This window comes from Lygodium microphyllum, chromosome 6 (assembly GCF_053477565.2).
Source record: "Lygodium microphyllum isolate KBCC chromosome 6, Lygodium_microphyllum_v1.1.10, whole genome shotgun sequence".
NCBI classification, from domain to species: domain Eukaryota; kingdom Viridiplantae; phylum Streptophyta; class Polypodiopsida; order Schizaeales; family Lygodiaceae; genus Lygodium; species Lygodium microphyllum.
This window is the reverse complement of record NC_141140.1, coordinates 71224995-71239450: the sequence shown is the minus strand read 5'-3', so window position 1 is coordinate 71239450 and position 14456 is coordinate 71224995. Positions and strand designations below refer to the sequence as shown.

Genomic DNA, 14456 nt, shown 5'->3' with positions numbered 1-14456 from the left:
GCTTCTGTTCTGCGTGGGCTCTTTGTGCCCTCCTCATCTCTTTTGTGCTACTCCTCAATGGAGCGACAGGTGGCCAGTGCTATTTCTTCCTCTTCCTTTCTTCTCAACTCTTCAGTCTTCTTCCTCTCCTCCTCTGCCTTCTTTGATTCCATCTCAGCTAATATTGCCTCCTCTTGCTCCTTTAGTCGACTGGCACTATAACTGTAACAACCTGAATATAATAATGAGTCAATGGCCATGTGAGAGTCATAATGACCACCAACATGCTAAGTGTAGACATGTGGACCCATCTAACTAGGCGGTCCATCATCAATGTACACATGTGTTGAGCTTGTCATCTCAACATTTTTATCTTGGACTCATTGCATTATGGCTGGTGGGTCGAATGACAATGCTATCTTCAACATCGACAAGTTGGATGGCACAAATTATAGTTATTGGAAGGCACAAATCTAGCAAGTTCTAATGTAGAGATTATGGATTAAGCCATTGAGACATGAGGGTGTAAAGGCTAAATGCTTTGATATATAATTGGGTTGAATTAGATTAGTTGTCCATTTTATGACTCTTTAAGCAAGTTTTCTATAATGTTGTCTTTGACTTGTAGACCACATGGAAATTACGGGAGAAGATTCACAATATCTATGATAAGCAAAGTTCTACCTCGTAGATGTATTAGTTGATGCAACTCATGGACCTTCATATGAAGGAGGGGATCTCCATGTCCACCCATTTAAATGAGTTTCATTCTATTTTTAGCCATTTTTCTTCGCAAGGGATTGACTTTAAGGAGAATCTTCCTCCCTTGTTCCCATTGCTTACATTGCCTGAGTCATAGGACACATTGCCTATTGTTATGTGTGCAAATATGCCTACTAATGGACTGAACCTTGAATGAAGAGGTTAACAGAAAGTACGTGGATGCTTCCTGTAGTTCTCATGATTTGATAGTCAGAGACAATAATAGTACAAGCGGTAATAACCATAGTGGGAGAGACTCTCAAAAGTCTTGTTCTCAATCACATGGACATGGAAAGCAGGGTTATATTCGGCCACAGTGTCATAAAATGTATGATGACAAGCACAAGGAAAAGGAAAAGGGAACTAGAAAACCTCTAGTATATGATCATTTTTATATCTTTAGTTGTGAGGTTTTCTGTTATGTTCCCAAGGACAAGCACAATAATATCGATGCTAAGTCCTTGAAATTCATCTTTCTTGATTATGGGGATGCATGTGAGATGGGCTATCACCTATGGGATCGATAGGCTCAAAAGGTCATCCTAGTCATAATATGGTTATTCATGAGGAGAAAATGCATAACTAGCATGAGCATGTGGTTGAGGTATGTAGGGTGATATTTCAAGAGAAGCCTCCTATTATTGTACAACCAGCTAGATAGCATGTAGAAGGTTGATGCTCCAATGGCCTAGGACCTTGATGCTAGACAGAACGTACAGGCCTCGTAGCTTGTTTTGCTATGATATACTAGAGATAACCTGATTAGTTTGCATCCTCTATGGATTATGTTATGGTGACAAATGCAGGTGAGCCTCTTACCTATGATGAGGCCATGCATAGAGGTGATAGTCACTCTTAGAAAGGGACCATGTAGTCAGAGTATGATGCACTCTAGAAAAATCATACATGGGATTTGGTTCCTTTGCCTAGTGGAAAGGGTGCTTTGCCATACAAGTGGGTGTATGAGTTGAAGAGTATCCTTGGATGTCCCAAGACAACCTATAATACTAGATTGGTTGCTAAGGGTTTTAAGTAGGATTATGGTATTGGCTTTGATGAAGTCTTTTCTCTTGTCATCAAGATGACTACCCTACAATTGGTTTTGGCTTTAGTTGCATAGCTAGATCTAGACCTCTATCATGAGTCTATCATATGGATGCCAAGATGGCTTTCTTATATGGGATGGGAACTTGCATGATGAGATTTATATGTAGCAACCTAAGGGCTTTGAGGCAAAAGGCAGGGAATACCTAGTGTGTAAGTTAAGAAAGAGACTTTATAGTCTTAAGCAGGCATCTACGAAATGGTACCACGAGTTTGATGATGCTTTCATGGATTCACTGGGATATGCCCATAGTGGTATGGATTCATGTTTATACACGAATAAGGACTGTGATGGCAGTCTTATGATTTTGGTACTCTATGTAGATAGTATGTTGATTGTTGGGAATGCTCATGAGATAAGCTATATGCCTTGAAAAGTCAGCTCAAGAAGAGCTTTGAGATGAATAACATGGGACATGCCTTACATATTCTTAGGATGCACATCACACGCAATCACTCTAAGGGGCTGTATTACTTGTCGCGCAGAAGAAGTACATCTAGAAGGTCCTTGAGCGATTTCATATACATGATGTTAAGACTATTGGTTGTCCTTTGCCTTTTCATGTGAATGTTAGTCACATTGATTGTCCACAATTTGATGAGCAGAAGACTAAAATGACCAAAATCCCTTATGCATCCATAGTGGATGGTTTGATATATGCCATGATATCCACTTGTCCTAACATAGCATTTGTAGTGGGAGTTATGGCACGCTATATGGCTATAGCTGGAAGGTAGCATTGGGATGCAATATGGACATCATGAGGGTACCTTAAGGGCACTGCTGATATGTGCATATGTTATAGTGCCAAAGACATAGGTGTCATGGGATACACTAACTCTGATTATGCATGACATGTAGACAATAGGAAGTCCATCTCTAGCTATGTCTTCACCTTTGTTGGAGGTGCTATTTCTTGGATGTCTAGTGTGCAAAAATGTAGGGCTCTATCTACTATAGAGGCAAATTATATTGCATCTAGAAGGCTCTCTCGTTAGGCCATTTGGTCATAGACCTTGGTATTAGTAATGTGGTCCCTACACTACATTCAAATTCTATGACTACTATTCAATTGGCCAAGAATCTGATCTTCATGCAAAGACAAAGAACATTGGGGTGTGCTATCACTTTATTAGAGAGGTCATTGAGGACAAGCCCATTAGGCTTATCAAGATCTCAACTAATCAAAATTTCGCAGATCTGCTTACTCATTCGATAAGATGACATCTTCCCTCATCCTATTGTACTTTATCTTTTTTTTTTCCTATTCTCTGGTAACGAGGGGTGCATTCACCTTTAAGCGGGAGGTTGTTGGAGGTAAAAATGCTTGTGTGTACACTGCCCGTGTATTACTACACTGCTAGTACTCACACACTTGTACACTACAAGTGGTGGGTGGCCCCGCACACCTTTACATTGTAGGTGGCGGGCGCCCATCACAGTCACTTCATTCTTTATTCTTTCAGTGACATTTGAATAAGGGAAGGTTGTGATCACATGTTGTGACCTTAGGGTTTTCACATCTTGAGTCTCTCTCTCTTTCTCTCTTGCTCCATTTGCTGTAGCTCACTCCTCTGTTGCTTCCGCTTGCTTGTGCTCTTACTCGGGCTTCTCCCTTCATATAGCCCATGGTTCTTCTTCTTCTACTATGAGTAATGTTTTGAATGCTAGTCTTTTAGCCCTCTTGGTGACTTGCTTGAGCCCTAGTCCTCCATTTTCCTAGGATTATTTTACTATATCTCAATCTATTGAGTGCCACCTGTCATGCTCCCCTACGTCCATAGAAAAGATCTCAGCAACTTGTCTAATCTGTTGCATTGGTTCTTTGAGAAAGGGGTAATAGCTAAAACAAGCATGGTTGCTAGCATCAATACCTTATCCTCTACTATGAGCTTCCCCACCATAGTGAATGGAGTGTTAGTGAACTTCTTGATCTTTTGCTCCATCTTAGTGAGTAACCAATCCATCTTCCTCTTCCCTAAAAGTACTAGACCTATTGGTGCCCTAAGGTACCTTAGGATCTCCCCCACCTTGACCAGTTTACACCCTAGCTTCTGTAGCTAGTTCAATTTCTCATCTAGGCCCCAAACCAAGATCTCTATCTTGGGTTTGCTTATGACTACTCTTGAAACTTGGGAGTATTGATCATATACCTGTAATAGATTGGTCACATTACCTTCCTATGCTTGTATGATGTTTGAGTTATCATCCCTGTAAAAAGAGTTGTGCCACCATTTGCTTACCATTGGGCAATGGAAGCCCTTTCATATTTCTCCTTTCCATCCTATATTTGCATTGCTTTCAACAGGGGATTTGTGGCAATGGCAAATAGCAATGGGGCCAATAGGCACCCCTATCTCACTAACCTTTTGAGCTCAAATGGATGGGACATATAGCCATTCACCCTTATCCTCACCAATGCATTGTCGAATAGGGTACTTATCATTCTACAAATCCCATCTCCTAGACCTAACTTTCCCATTACTTCCAACAAAAAGTCCTACCTTAGTCTATCACAAGCTTTATCTAGGTCCATGTTTATTAGATTAAAGTTTCTTTCTTTCTCCATTGCATGTTCTATGTTGCTACCAATATGTTCAAGATGGCATCCTAAATCTTTCGCCCATAGACAAGCTCATATTGTGCTTTGTGGAGGATCTCTCCCAATAGATATTCCGGCCTCATAGATGTGGCCTCAAACATTATCTTCTATGTTACATTTAATATTGAAAGTGGCCTCCATTGTGACAATTTATTCGTAATCACTCCTTTTGGAAGGAGCTTAACTCGCTCCTAGTTTACCTCTTGTGGTATGGTACCCCTTCTTGTGCATGCATTGGAAAATTCCACTATCTCTCCTCCACATGATGGCCATATCTCTTGGAAGAGTTTGATTGGGATTCCATTCGGGTATGGGGACTTTCCTCTTTTCATCCTTCTGGCCACGTATAGCAATTCTTTCTCTAAGAAAGGTATGGCTAGTATTGTTGCTATCTCCTTTATGACCATTGTCCCCACTGGCCTTAGGAATTGATGAATTTTGTCTACATAGTCTACTTCCTGTGTTGGCTTAGCTCCTACTATGCTTGCCAAGTATTTCACAAATACCTTGGCTATTGCGACATTATTAGTGTGTGCTCTTCCCTCCTCATCTTTGATCATTGCAACATGTTATCTTTTCTATTTTTGTTGCAAAAGGACAATAAAATGTTGTGCTTGGGGCAACCCTTTCAATAAACCATGCTCCCTTTAGTTGTGTTTGTAAAGCTACAACTCACCTCCCTTCTTCCATCTTAAGGTGTTCTTTGAAAGAGCCGCACCAAGTGTTGATTATTAGGATCAATACCAAGAGCAACCAACGAGCTAGCTCTAGACCGGGTAGCTACATCCGTATTCTTTCTCTTGGACTTAGCTTTGAGCACATCATAACCTTTCGTGAGTTCCATGATGGCTCATATTGCTCTTTGCAACCTCTCAAATGGGTCTTCAATTCCACTTCCCTCTTCCTTCTACCTATCTTTGAGTCGCTGCACAAAATTCTTTTGTTTTGCAAAAAAGAGCAATAAAACATGAATTGAGTGACCCTTCTTTAAATCCTTGAGCCACATTTACCTTAATGATTGCTTGGATTGGTCGAGTCTATGATCTCAGCCATGACCCTTATTTCAAGCTACAATATTATCCACCAACCTCCTTGATTGGCATAGACACAATCCAAGCGGGCTACTCACCAGGTATTGTCCTTATGCCAATTGTGCCATGTAAGGGCCTTAGCCATATCTTCTTCACACATGTGGGCAATGCTTGTTAAATCATGTTGGTGACATAGCTCGGTCTAGCTCTCCTTTTCAATGGCTATCATAGATCCATTTTTGCACGATATGTTAGCCTCAACATATGTCATATTCCAGTCATCCATAAGGATTGTGTTTTTCCTAATTTAGCTTCCCTTTCAAGTTCTCCCAAAGTTTGGCCCTTTTGGCTGATACATTTGAGCCATAAATGGATAATGCATATAGGATTGCACTTGCAACATCTACTTGGATCCCAGCAGTTGCACCCTTCCCTTCTTTCCAAAGTATAGAGGGCTTTAGTTTCTCCTTGACCCATAGTAGTGTGCTGTGCCTCCCTCCCTCCTCTACTACTAGGAATATGGAATAGCCCTCCATCTTCAAGTTATCCCCTTCACCTACATCTAACTTGATTTCTTGCAATGCTTATGTATTCAACTTCCTCCTCTTGATTATGCACTTGCATGCCACTTTCCTCCAATTAGAACAAAGGCCTCTAAACATTCCAAGAAATTAGGTTAAGTGTAGTATTGTTGCCCATAATACAAATTTGAGGAGAATTCACGGAACTCCTCGTTCTCCTTAGCCAGGGGGGCATGGATATTCTTATCAACCAATGGGGACCTGCCAAGCTTTTTGAGAGAAATATTCTTCTTCTTCCCATTCTTACCTTTCTGATCCTTGAGAATGGTGGTTGGTTCTCCTTTACCTCTCCATTTGAGTTCTTCCCTTTGTCTCTCCATTTGAGTTCCTCCCTTTGTCTCTTGATTGCTCCCTTGTAGTTGCTTGGGTTGGCCATCTTGTAGGTGTGAAACTTGCAAGCACAAAGTTTGCTATCATATATCTTACAAAACATTCTAATTTTAATTTGTATAGTAAATAATAAAATCCATTTTTTATATGCATGTACAAGTATACCTAATAAACAATGTTAGACATAGTAAAGTAATTAAGATTTAACTATAAAATGGTAACAAATATTGAACTTTAATACATTTTATGCATGACATTTTGTATTTGGTCAAAGTATTGAAATTTAAACACATTAACCAATAATGCATTGTTAATCACTTGGCTTTTATTTTAGGATACATAAATGTCATTAATGACAAAGCTCGCAAAATATTCAGAGATTGAATAAAAATGTAGTTGTGTTTTTGGTTGTTTATATGTTTGAACAATCTAATATTATATTTTCTATTCATGTTGTTCCTTTTTTTCTCAAATTACTCCTACATATATTACTATTTTATTACTTTTAAAATGTATATGTTTTCAACATCATTTATAATAAATATTGCGTGGTGAAACAACATGAATGCCATGTTCGTTCGTGTAGCTGGATGGATTTGCAAATGGAAACGCAGAGAACCTCCTCTCCTCCAAAAGACAAGCAGCGGGAAGACACAGCCCAGGCCCTGCTGCTCGGGACCCTTGCGCCAGGTCTCAATGCAAGTTCTTACCAACTCTTCACTCTGCTATCGGTTTCTCCTGCATCATCTTGCTTGCATCGTCACCTGCGTTTCATTTCTTTCATTTTCTTTCTGCAGCATCATAACAGTGCAAATTAGCATCTTAGATGTGGTTATGATTCTCGTAAATACCTTTATTACAAACGAATAACGATTGCTAAGGTATGGCCGAAACTTGAAAGACACTCTTATGGAGACATCATAACAGATCCAGAGCCCTTACAGCAGGGAAGGGATTTGAGAGACTCTGAATTTTCTACAGTTAGACCTCTCACAAATGTAATCAGCTGAATCTTGTGGTTTGTTCGTTGGCTCAAATGGGGAGAAATGGTAACTATCATCGCAGATATCTATAGTTCCCGCTAGAAGATCACCAACATACACTTAGAGACGCAGGAGTACTAAATATCCTTCTGTAGGGCAGTGAACATAAACGTACAGCGCACACATTATTCAATTCAGCAAAAGAAATAATTGACACAAAGAATTAGAGAGTTAGAGCACTCTTACACAATATATGGCACCCAATTGGCCCTCAAGGTGTGTGTCCCTTACAATATTTCTTCAGTACTGATTGACAAGCCTTTACACGAACTGTTTGTGACCCACTTGTGTGATCAACATGGCTGTCATAGACCAACACTCTTTTTGGTAATGATTCCTTGCATGCCTGGTACCTCAATGGGTTAGTTTTGCTCCAATTGCTATATCATTAGTTGTTCTCACCAGCCTTGACCAATGACCTTTGAATTTGTCTCAAGTACAAACTCAAACTAGTGTGTCTTCAAGAGCATATAGAGTTGTGATCAGTCCAGTGTTGACCAACATGATCTCCCTGTTGCCACGTTGCAATCAATGAGGAATCTACATGAATCTTGCCCAAAATGATCTGATTCATCAAATGAGGCCTCAATCCTGGTTGTCAAACAATCCAAGAACTTTCCTTCAATTCATTATTAGATTGAAGTAATTCAAGCCTATAAAATTGTTGTCCATAAATCTTAATCTTTGATATGTATTTACCAAGAGATTGAATGTTGAATTAATGTTTTCAGTGGTTGGAAATTTGACCTGCATGTTTATGAACATTTGCCTTAATATTTTGTTAGCAGTCATGTTTATCATGAACGACTTCCTGCTTGTGAGCCTCAATTTGCATTAGAGGGGAACATTAGGAGCTTTGATGTTCAATCTATCATGTGTTTTAACGGAGGAGATAGCTCTTTCTAGAGCATGTATTTCTTTTCCAATTGGTTTTAAGTGTATTCATGTTGAGCTAAAATAAGCGTTACATGCTGAATTAGCCTCTTAAATTGCCCCATAAATGCTTAATTAATCAAAATCCTAAAATGGTGTATGGTTCGAGATAGTTTTAAAAGGGTGCATGGTATGGGGTCTTGAAATTGTCTATAAATAGGCATGTTGCCCTCCATTTAGGTTCAATCTTGTTTTTCTAGGTTTCAGTCCCTCTAGCTTTGCTACCCACACCTTGTTCATGAAGGGCATCTTAGCCGAAGCTACCTGTTGCTGTCTGCATCCATCAAACACTTGTTTTCGGTATCCGTTATGCAGTATATATCGATTTTTGTTGTGTTTCCTGATCAGACACATTGTCTACAATTGGCGATTTGTTGAATTGCTATGTTTGTGATCTTCGGCTGCTGTTCAAACTGCCATATCATCATACTTGCGTTTTTACTACCGATAGCGTGCCATGCCATCATACCTGTGTTTTTACTGTTGTCAGCGTGCCACATCATCATTAGCTTGGTGTGTTAGTAGTTTTTGCTCTCCCATGCTTGTTTGACACTGATCCGCCGGCACTACACACTTGCATTTACTCCTGTTTGACACATCCAGAGGTTGCCTTGTTGCATTTTGGAATCCATTAGGAGTATGATACACTCTCGCTCAATACCTTTGCCTCGGTCCTTGAGACATGAGAGTTCAGGGTACAATTTTCATTCCTGCACGGTTTGGTCATTGCATGACCATTGTATATTCAGTATTCAGTCATTCATTTGGATTCCATTGTGTTCATTGTCTTGGAGTTACTCTAACCCTAATTGTGTTCTTTTGAGTTTATGCATTGTCGTATGCTTTCATTTATGTTTCTACGTTAGGGTCTTTCTTCGCAATTCACGCTGGCCGAATTATTTTGAAACTCGTGTATCTATCTTCGAGTGGTTTAGATTATGTACACATTAGTTAGGTGGGACAATTTGCATTTTTTACTTGCACCGGCATTTTCTACATTATAAAATGCATGTTAGCTATCATTCAATGCTTAGCGTCCTTTTTTTTAAAAGATTTGGCTATGTATACAATTTGTCTCTTGTTGGCTGGTCATTCTATCTTGTAGGTTTTAGTATACTCTCACGTTTGGGACACTCCTCCGTCTTCTGATGTGTTGCCTTCCGTAATCTGCCTAATCCAGACTCTCATTGATGCCTTGGATTGTGTGCAGGGATTGATCAGTCCTCATTGCGCTGAGCTTTCTTTTAGAGTTCAGTGCATATTTTTTTCTTCCATTGCAATCTCGCTCTTCCCTTCTCTCTCCATGTTCGTGTTTCCTCTTCCATTGCACACTCGTAGCTGAAATTTCTATTGTTGTCCACTTGAAAAGCACTCTTTTCTTTTGCAAAGCATGCAATCGATATGCAATTTCAACAAAGTTGTGAATGTACACTTTGTAATAAGAACACATGTCCAAGAAGCTAGGAATCTCATGTACATTCTACAAGTGTGGCCATGATTGTATTGCCTCTACCTTTGTGGGATCCATACATATCCCAACAACTAGCACAATATATCCCAAAAAGTCGATCTCATGCCAGAAAGTCACTTTTTCTTGTCATTGATGACCAACCGATTCTTATGCAACTCATTGAACACTATGTCCAATGCCTTCGGTGCTGCTCATTCTTTGAATATACTATTATGTAATCAAAGAATTGTCCACAAAAGCTCTATGTGGTCTAAATATTGTGTTCATCATTCGATTGAAAGTGGCAAGAGCATTCATAAGGTTTAATTGCATGACCAGAAACTTATAAAGTCCAATAGATGACTTGAAAGCTATCTTCAATACATCCTCTAGCTTTATGTGTATTTGATGATATTTACTTTTCAAATCAATATGGTTGAAAATTATATCATTGATCCTAGGAATCGGCATTTGGGGAAACTCCTTATATGCATGTTTGGGGCATGCCACCATGAACACAAAGGAGACATTTTCATGCATGTGATTTATTGTTCTTGCATCTTTTTCCTATGTTTGAAATCAACCAATCAGTGATCATAAGTATAGTAGTGCAAGCAAAAGCAATAACCATGCCCTTATAATAGAGCAAGGAAAGGCTTGTGCATGTTTTTGCCCATATTGGTTCTATGGCTGGGAGGTGAGTCTATTGTCCATCCCTCTATGTTTATGACCACGATTGGGTAGCTTGTGTCATACCATGTGTAGGTTGGATCTAAGTGGGTGTTTCAAGTTTCTTGTTCCTTGGTTAGTTTCATTATCATGGTTTTTGTTAAATAGACCAAGTACATATAAAGAGACTCTCATCACTTTTGAATTTGTGCATGGCTTACAAATAGGATTGGAATGCCTCCCATCATTTGCTTGATATGCTACAAATGATTAGTATCTTCTTATGCCCATGAGTCAGAATCAATTGATCTTTTTAAAGCTTAAGTTGCCAAACATGATGGCATCACACTGAGTAGTGCCATCTGTAAAACAAATCCCCAAGTGATCAACATAGTCTCCAATCTGTACTAGGGAATGATCAAGGATCATCCAATCTTGATTCTTTTTTATTCCATCGCTTTATAGGGCATAATCTTTCAAAGATTGCTAATGAGTTTGGCAAGACCAAAAACTATTGGCAATAGATATTGTGAATTTCCTCGTAGGCTTGTGATCAGGGTTGTCTTTGTACGTAGTACGAACTAATCCATACGGTACTTTATGGTACGTATCCGTACGATTTGGCATTTTACCCTCAAGTATTCATCTTATATACTCTAATAGCATTGCTATTTAGACTTGAAATATCTATTCTATTATCTTTAGTCCAAAATAATGATTTTTTTTCGTACTAATATCGTACCGTACCTTATAAAATCTTAAGGTACCATTTAGTACTGTTTTTTATCGTATTGTACCGTACCTTTCGTACTTGACAACTATGCTTGTGATGGAGAAGTCTGATCACTTGAACATGCTTTGGTCTTGAGAATCTGTCTTCTCAGGATGCATCTGTCCCTCAGTTATGGTATCCGCTTCTGGTGCTTTTGGGGTGTGTAAGGCAGATGCCCTTTTTCTTGCAGTTGAAGTGCTACAAGACTATAAAAACGATCCTGTTTGCCAACATTAGCTATGCTCTTTGTAGCATTTCATGCATCTGCTGAATTTTATGATGCATTTACACCCTATTTGACCAGGACTCAGAACTTTTGGGCACGTAGCTTTCTGTAGCTGTTTCATGCTGAAATGGCAGGTCACCCTTTTTCTGTCCAATTTGTGTAAAGATGCTTTGAAAACATGAGGAATGTTATACATAGGTGATCATGGCGGTGCATGTAAAACCCTTTAATGTGGATAGAGGGATAATGGTATTGGTTGTGTAGAGGAAGTAAGGGAGAGATACTTTGTAGTACAGAACATTGCTATACCCTCACATGTGTGACTGGGCTAAAAAATAGTTCATTTGAGCACTAATACATACTAGCAATGTGTTTGCCCTGTTTCAGCTAACTGTTTTGAAGAAGTGAGGACTGTCCTGACTCATAGGTTGGTGATCATCTTAAGTTTCAGACTATTGAGTGTAGAATATTTTGAATGAGGACTGTCCTGACTTCTAGGTGGGTGGTCATGTTCGAGTATGAAACTATTGAATGTAGAATATTAGAGTAAGGGCATTGGTCTTTTGTAGAAGCTAGGGAGAGTTGTGCCACGTGCAATAATGTTGAGCAAATATTCACGTACTTCAGCTCCACATGGTGTAAAGAGATATTGAGGCTATGCTGCATGAGTTCCTATTCTTATTTTTGAGCCAGTTGATTGCAGGCACCAACATGGGCAGCTTGGAGAATTGTAATGCTAGCACTCGGTGTATCACTTGCAGCACTTTTGTGTGTAGCTTTGGGATCAACAAGCTTGGCATTGCTCAGTCATGTCGTCTTCCTTATTTTTCTGGCAGGAACACTGTTCGTGCTGCTTAGCTGGTACAAATTTCCATTATGTTTGGAGTTTTCTGATGTATCTTTTCAGTGTAAGTTTGGCCACTAATTAGATGTTTGTTTGTTTATGATTAGGTTTGTTTCAGAAACTGGATTTGTCACAGTAGAGCAACAGATGAAAGAATTAAACTTGGAAAGACATGATGGGTCTAAAGAAAAAGAAACCTAAGTTCTACCTTAGTCCTTTAAACTTGGTCACACTGCTTGACCTCTCTGGAACCAGAGCCTTTGTGATCGTGGTTGCTTTAGCGAAATCTGCAACCAAAGTTGACACCTCAAGTTGCCTTAATTCTTTGACTAGGTATGCTGGCAGATGGTGTTCTATCCTTGTAAGCATCCAAATATTCAGTATATAAGCAAGCATTCTGTTTTCTCCTTGTAATTCTGGTAAGATAAGGAAAAATGTTAGTTTGTGCAATTTGAGGGGTCCTTTTGTTTGGTTATCCAATATACGAGTGGGTTGGGTTGAAAGCATAATTATTGTGGCAAAGCAATCTTGGGCTTACGATAGACATCTTATAAGTATCAATAGGCAATATTACTTCTTAGACCATAAACCTGGCATGTAAACATGAAGCTCGGGGGCGCCCAATAACACAGAAAGGAAGAGATGGGGATGGTAAGAAGCAATGAGAATTAAAGAAACGATGGATTTATGGAACAAAATAAGTTTTAAGGCACAATCGAACTGTCAGATGATGTCACAAAGGAAAACGCAAATGTAGGGAAGAGATAAATATGCACAAGGATGAACTGATTAACTGATTGAAGCAACTAACTACTCACTGAATTTGTGTGATACAATTGGGTCTATATATAAATAGACAATGATGTGTTGAGCAATGAAAAGCTAAACCAAAACTAATCTCAGGTTACCTTGAATTTATGGATTAATGCAAGTTCTAAAATAGCCCCAAAAAGATTTATTGTAAAAGAAAAAGATTGTTGTATATGTGATAGTATAAAGGGTTCAAAAAGTCCTTGTACAAACAGCAGTGGGCATTACTATCACTTTGCCACCCAGCACCCAAGCCTATCTACCATCACCATCAGCTCTCCCTTTTGCAGCCGTTGCCTCCCCTCCCCCCATTCCAGGCTGCCCTCATCATCATTTCTCCTTATCGCATAATGGATTTGCTAATGTTTGGACTATTGCCAGCTTGTTTGTTGTTGTCGTACGATTCTCAGTATTTAGCAAGTTCGAAGACATCTTGACGTGGACATGTCAAGCGATCTTATACATTCATATCTGCTCTTCTAAGCTTCCAGCTCTTTTCTGTAATGTGCCCATATACTCATCTGCACATATACTCATCTGCACACGCTTCAACGGCCTTTAAAAAAAAAATTACACCTATTCCAGTGATAGCAGAGATTCCAACACTACGCAGATGTTGATAGAGCCCGTCAAGAACTAGGCATGAAGTGTATGATTTCTCAGTCTCTGCTGCAGCTGATTGAAAAGCTTCAAAGTGATTCATCCACTTAACAGTAAACTGCTGATGAGCCACATCTGTTTCTTTAAATACAAGCAGCAAAGGAAGACAGATTTTGTACAGTCTGCTACTACAGGCATCAAGCATGTTGCTCATAAAAGTGACCTGACGGGATTCGTCGAGCGAGGAGTGTCTATCACACATGCGACAACAGTGGGAAAGATTGACGCAAAAGCTTCTGCGATGATTGCTCCAGAAGCTATGTAAAAGATTCTATCTGTCATCCTGGTGGAGGCGGCCGGCTCCCTGTATTGTAGTGCTGGTGACATCTAAACCAGCACCTCTCATGTTGAATCCTTTCTCTCACTCCACTGCAACTGTTGGTTACACCACCATCGCCTCAAAACGAAGGTGGGAGTTTTCTTCCTTGCTTAATGTCAAAGACAACCACCATGATCAGCAGACCCTCTGCTTTCTCTGCATTGCATGAAAATGAGTAAAGTGTTGAGCTTGTTATTGAACTCTCTTTCCATCATGCCGCCTTTCTCCTTCGATCGATTCCTTGCTTGTCGCTAAGTAGCCATATTGGAGCAAGCTTTTGCCTCTGTGTCTTCTTACTCCGTTAGCACAATCCTGCAACAGTGATACTCCAGAATACAAG

At 39.6% G+C, this 14456-nt stretch overlaps 1 protein-coding gene across 2 annotated transcripts; it reads left to right on the top strand.

Moving 5' to 3' along the window:
* The first annotated feature begins 6941 nt into the window (after positions 1–6941).
* Positions 6942–12760, top strand: LOC148034667 (uncharacterized). Of its 2 annotated transcripts, none has more exons than XM_087679620.1 (3): positions 6942–7080; positions 12187–12344; positions 12435–12760. In XM_087679620.1, the coding sequence occupies exons 1-3, from the start codon at positions 6952–6954 to the stop codon at positions 12526–12528; spliced, it is 381 nt and encodes a 126-aa protein (XP_087535746.1). In that variant the 5' UTR covers positions 6942–6951; the 3' UTR covers positions 12529–12760. The 2 variants fall into 2 exon arrangements, with proteins under 2 accessions (XP_087535746.1, XP_087535747.1); XM_087679621.1 differs by having other exon boundaries at positions 6942–7088; positions 12435–12758.
* Positions 12761–14456: the final 1696 nt, after the last annotated feature.

Excerpts from the sequence above, each read along its gene's own strand:
- LOC148034667 (XM_087679620.1), top strand. The coding sequence starts at position 6,952 with ATGAATGCCATGTTCGTTCGTGTAGCTGGATGGATTTGCAAATGGAAA. Across the intron at positions 7,081-12,186 it reads GCTCGGGACCCTTGCGCCAG|GCACCAACATGGGCAGCTTG; the intron begins GTCTCAATGCAA and ends AGTTGATTGCAG. Across the intron at positions 12,345-12,434 it reads CTGTTCGTGCTGCTTAGCTG|GTTTGTTTCAGAAACTGGAT; the intron begins GTACAAATTTCC and ends GTTTATGATTAG.